We start from the raw sequence: 5,701 nt of genomic DNA, 5'->3' as shown, positions 1-5,701 counted from the left end.
CTAGCATCTCGGTGTTAATGAGAAGACTGAAATCAATTTCCTATTGAAGAAATACGAATGAACTGAAAAAGCTGCTAACTCTTCCACAGAGGTTAAATTCTGTTATATTTTTTATAAACTGTATGATCCGATGAAGAGCGCTAGCTCGAACCGTCATCCTTCTTTAAATAAAAATATATAAAAACTTGACAATTGTTCAACCTATTATTTAATTTTTATACGTTTGATGCTGAGCAACATAAAATAAAAGCTTTTGTTGGAACATAGTGTTGCCAAAAGACACTGGCTTTTCTGTGTATTAGAAGTTGTTAATCTAACTGATTTTGACCAATAATTATTCCATAATATACCCTAACCTCACAGTTCATAGATAACTGAAATAAATAAATTTTGTGAAATCAAGCTTGATAACAAAGAGGCAGAAAATTTGCATTCAAAGCAGTCAAACGTCGGTAAATTACTTCGTTAGCCAATCAAATTAAGATCGTTCATGAAATGAATTCTTGGGGTATTTATGGAATAATTATTGGTCAAAATCAGTTAGATTAACAACTTCTAATACACAGAAAAGCCAGTGTCTTTTGGCAACACTATGTTCCAACAATAGCTTTTATGTTATGTTGCTCAGCAACAAACGTATAAAAATTAAATAATAGGTTGAACAATTGTCAAGTTTTTGTATATTTTTATTTAAAATACAGTTTAAATACGGATCATACAGTTTATAAAAAATATAACAGAATTTAACCTCTGTGGAAGAGTTAGCAGCTTTTTCAGTTCATTCGTATTTCTTCAATAGGAAATTGATTTCAGTCTTTTCATTAACACCGAGATGCTAGAATCCTGGTTTCGATACCCGTGGTAGGCAGAGCACAGATAGCCCATTGTGCTGCTTTGTGCTTAACTTCAAACAAACAAACAATCTTGATTTATAGTTTCCGTTGATTAAAGAGTTTTGGTTTTTTATCAAAAACGTTGATGATATAACAGAAAATTACTTAATTCAGAAACGATTATAGTTTAAAATTGAATCGATATTTTTACTTTCATGATACATTTTATGCACTTGGCTCTAGCCTTGGTGACCCCACACTACGTCTTAACTTTAGTCTTGTTATACCAACAATCACTACAGTTATAAGATTTCACGTCCCCCATTGCACCCCGTCATTAAAATCGTAATGGACAGACAGTAATCGAACTATTCTATTTGGATAAATGCATTCTGGCTTTTATTACTCCTATTTCGAGAAATCAAGAGTGACGTGACTCACGCTGGCTTTTATATAAGTTAGAAGTACATATTTATGAAAAATAGCAATTTCAAAAGTTTTCCTCTGTCCAACTACACTCCAGCAACGTGATTAATCACCATAAAAATAAGTTTGTCGAAAACAATAACAATTTCGGATAAATTATTTTTAGTATGTTATTCAGGTACATTGTAATTGCTATACTAGTGGAGTTTTTTCTGTTGTGACTTTTTTTAGCTTATCCCTGGTGTACAATTCTACACGAACTTTTTTCTATGTTATAATACTTTTACTGGCGAGTTTTCGGCCCTCTTTCCGGAACACAGTGGTGCACTACTTTAAAACAATACCTGATATCTGGTATTAAAATTATTAAACATATAGAATTATGATGAATACAGAATATAAATTGGTTACTTCAATATAACCAACATAAAGAAAATGCATTTATAGGTATTATATAGAGATATAAATATTTTTCTGTATAATTCTACATGATAATTTTTTCTACGTTAAGAGTCTTAAAAACATTTATTTCGTATTGGTAGCCTTGTTACATTTGAGTTTTGTTGTTTCGATTATTACAGACGGTAACCAAGACAATCTCTGGAAGCTTCTGTAAAAATAAGAACGATATGGACTTTATAGCAGTCATTTGCACATAAGAGTCTTTGCATGAGATCCTGATTTTAATATCTGATCAAGTGTTGATGAGTACAAATGCAGACAAATAACTATATCTTTAGCTGTGGTTTTTTTTTTTGTTGTTGTTGTTTTTTTTGTGGTGAGCATGAAATAATTTGGGCGAGGAAAAAAGTAACGCGATAATGTTTAGTATTATGAGCGAATAATTTAATAAATTGGTATTGCTTCATTTAGTTATGATTGGTTTGTTATGAATTGTGCGCAAGGCTACACGAGGGCTATCTGCGCTAGTCGTCCCTAATTGAGCAGTGTAAGACTAGAGGGAAGGCAGCTAGTCATCACCACCCACCGCCAAATCTTGGGCTACTCTTTTACCAACTAATAGTGGGATTGACCATTACATTATAACGCCCTTACGGCTGAAAGGGCGAGCATGTTTGGTGTGACGGGGGATTCGAACCCGCGACTCACAGATTACGAGTACAGCGCCCTAACCACCTGGCCATGCCTGGTCGCTTCATTTAGTAAACGCAGCTGTAACAAATTTTATGTACATTAATTCTTGAAAAACAAAATCATACTAATAGGAAAACAGTATCTAAAGTTCGATTAAATGATATTTGCTTTGTTTAGCATATTATATAAATTGTGACTAACTCTAATAATTTTGAATATGTTAGAGAAGAATTCTTTGCTTTTTTCTATTGATGGCCTGGTGATTAAGGCCACGAATTGCGTCCTGCTGATCGCGGGTTCGAATTCCCATCACCAAACATGCTTGCCTTTTCAGCTGTGAGGGAATCATAATGTGACGGTCAATTTTTCTATTCGATGGAAAAAGAGTAGCCCAAGAGTTGGTGTTGACTAACTGCCTTCCACCTAGTCTATCAGTGGTAAATTAGGGATGGCTTTTGCGCAAAATTCAATACAAAGTTTCGTGTATTACATCTTACAATAATAATATCAACAACTTTTTTTTTCTACGACGCAGTTGAATCTTAAAAAGTCATATATTAGAGCAAATTTGACTTATTATTACTTTACTTCTGAATTATGTTTACATAGGCTTTACGGAAATAAACCTTTCATGCCATTCAATTGTTTTTCTTATTTTTTTGTTGTTATTTGTTTCATGGATCATTTCTTGTGTGGGTACGCTGGGAAGGCTAGTATGATTGGTTCGTATACATACTGTTTTCTATTCAAAACCAGTTGGACGGTGCCAATTTAGGTATAATTATTTTATGTTGTAGAAATCAAGTTTAAAAAAAACACTAGTTTAAATTTCAGCATTAATTACTTATCACCATTTTTTAAGCAAGTGGACGTATCTTTTATTTGTATACCTTGTTAATTTTTCTTTTTCGTTGAGCCATTTTTATCAAAGTTCTAACACTAACAGAAGATATGCAGCTACATATGTGGCTATTTTCCCAATTTGGCCTGCACTCTCTTATAATTAAAAATTTGATTTAGTTCTTGAGACCAGTGGTTGTCAGAGGAATAAGTTGAATATTATGCAACTTGCTGTTTTCAGGTCACTGAAGGGGAAAATTACAGAAGACCTGCTTGTAAGTTGTAAATTCTGAGACCATTGAAGTTAACTCAGACATAGGTGGCAGAACTATGGAGCGCACGCGCCACCCAAATTATGACTCAGTGGAGTGTCACTTCGAATGGGTAATAATGTGTGTAATTATCGGGAAAGTTGGTTTTTAATTTTGAAATCAATTTTCACAGTTAACATACAAAATAATATACCCCCAATAGTTGGTGTCTGACACTCGAATTCAAGTACGTTCTGCTAGTGCTACCCCTGGATTCAGATGACGTTTGGGCTAATGTTGATCCTGTCCTTGAAGCAAATGATTTGGGTAGAGATTCTAATGTAGTTGTAGGGTTTTGCGTACTTACTATTCAGTGCAGCACTATATTTTTAATTAGTGGATATAGACCACTTCTCATGAATCCATGTACAGAGATATTTTCAAACAGTTGAAGCTAATATGGAAACACTGCTTTGGTTACACATTTTTTAGTATATTTTCTTTAACTTTGTTATTGTGTCCATCCATATATTTACATATACTAGACATCATCCCCACCTGTATACTTACAAAAGCTAGACGTCCTATCTACCCTTATTTTTGCACATACTGGACATTATCTCCACCTGCATATATATATATATATATATGCCAAATGTTTCAGTGCCATTTAGGTGCTCTATGTCTGGATTGTTGTGGTCAAACTGTTGTTACAATAAATGAAAAACCCTTCCATGAATGATAAGGAGTTAAACAATTTCTGAAGAGGTTACTTTATACATTCATAAGTGGAACAAAAGATTCAACTGTCAGGTAATTCCAAAGCATAGCTTGTATTAGATGGCAAACATAATTATGATTATGACACCATTTGTCATTGCTTGGCAAACAAGTTAGGTGACTACCATGACTTCAAAAATGGGAAAAACTGGTTTCTCCTTGTTGCTTAGAAATTTGGTAAGTGTTAAATCCAGGTTTTAAATACTGTGCTCTTCATTCAATCAGACTCAGTGTGTCCAGTTTCCACAAGAGGACCCACTTTTGCCAAGATGTTCTAAATATGAGTGCTTTAGTACAAAGTGAAGGTATCATGCATTCTCCTGTTGCAGAAACACAAAAAAACACTGATCCATTGAGGCTATCCTAACCAGTAGAAGAAGAAATAAGCTCAAGTTTAGCCCTGATAATTTAAATGTTTATTGAGCCTTCCCTTTAATCTATATGTTAAGACCTTTGCTGTTTTGGATTTACATGGATGAAGGAATGGTCAGTACATTGCTTAAATTCAGGGATCAAGCCAGACTCAAAACAGGGATAAGTCACTAATCGTTCCAGGTGTCAACAGGGAAAAAGTTTTTGAAAACAGGGAAACTTTACATTTCTGTATAAAATGCATCATAGTGTGAAAATACCTTTTAATAAAAGAAACATTGTTTGCTTAGGTGTTAATTATTTCTATACATGTATATGCATGCACTTTGAAGCATTGTTTTTTATTGTGCTTGGCAGTGCATAAAAACAGATTAAGGAAATACATATAAAAACAAAGCATAAATTTACCTTATAAGTAGCAAAGATTATTTGGCAGAACATGTATTTTCTTGTCAATTACTCCTTGTAAAAAGAAACTGGACACTTTAATACATGATGCATGGGACGTTTGCTATCATGAGGCACATTTTATACTCATAACAGTTTACTACTAGAAGCAGCTTAAGATATCTTTACAGTTTTATTTCAAACTTTTATATAAGAGAGATCAATCTACAGTAGATTTTTGTGCCCATACACATATGCATTGATTCTTTCTGCATGTTTACAAATTGAGCTGTGCTAAAATCCCTTGGTATGTTGCACTTACCAACTGAAGTAATTCTGATTCAAAACTTTGTGAAACTTTTTTGGTTATTTATTCTCTAATTTTCCATCGGCCTTTTGTTAATTTCCAGAATTTGACTTATAGTTTTCCAATGATTTTACACTTTACCAAATTGCAAAAGACATTTGAGTGAATGAAGAATACTGTTATGGACAGCATTGTATAAAGTTTGATTTGGTTGTGTTCTTAAGATTCAGTTATATCCATAAATTAATGAGCAAAAGTAATTGAAAATGATATTGCTTCATGTTACATAACTTGCATAATTAATAATCACTTCCTATCACAAACAATCCAATCAAAAATACAGCAATCCATATGTCCGTGCTTTCCACAGTTCCAACAACTTTTCTGGGTAGCAGCCTTTCCTGCTGTAG

At 33.4% G+C, this 5,701-nt stretch overlaps 1 protein-coding gene across 4 annotated transcripts in view; it reads left to right on the top strand.

Annotated features, from left to right (window-relative positions):
• The first annotated feature begins 3,071 nt into the window (after positions 1 to 3,071).
• LOC106462609 (uncharacterized HIT-like protein Synpcc7942_1390) overlaps positions 3,072 to 5,701 on the top strand; it is a 43,764-nt gene continuing 41,134 nt past the window's right edge. Inside the window, exon 1 of one of the 4 annotated variants that reach the window (XM_013922551.2) lies at positions 3,072 to 3,129. Coding sequence is in view for 2 of the 4 variants with exons in the window: in XM_022389927.1 (XP_022245635.1) it covers positions 3,416 to 3,469 (54 nt within the window). In the remaining 2 variants the exon portion in view is untranslated. Of the gene's footprint in view, positions 3,130 to 3,286; positions 3,470 to 3,527; positions 3,579 to 3,601; positions 3,773 to 5,701 lie in introns of those variants that run through there. The other 3 variants (XM_022389927.1, XM_022389924.1, XM_022389928.1) reach the window with 3 other exon arrangements.

Source organism: Limulus polyphemus, unplaced genomic scaffold (assembly GCF_000517525.1).
Source record: "Limulus polyphemus unplaced genomic scaffold, Limulus_polyphemus-2.1.2 Scaffold1206, whole genome shotgun sequence".
Lineage (NCBI taxonomy): Eukaryota > Metazoa > Arthropoda > Merostomata > Xiphosura > Limulidae > Limulus > Limulus polyphemus.
Note: the sequence above shows the minus strand (reverse complement) of the source record. Positions and strands in the feature narration are given on the sequence as shown.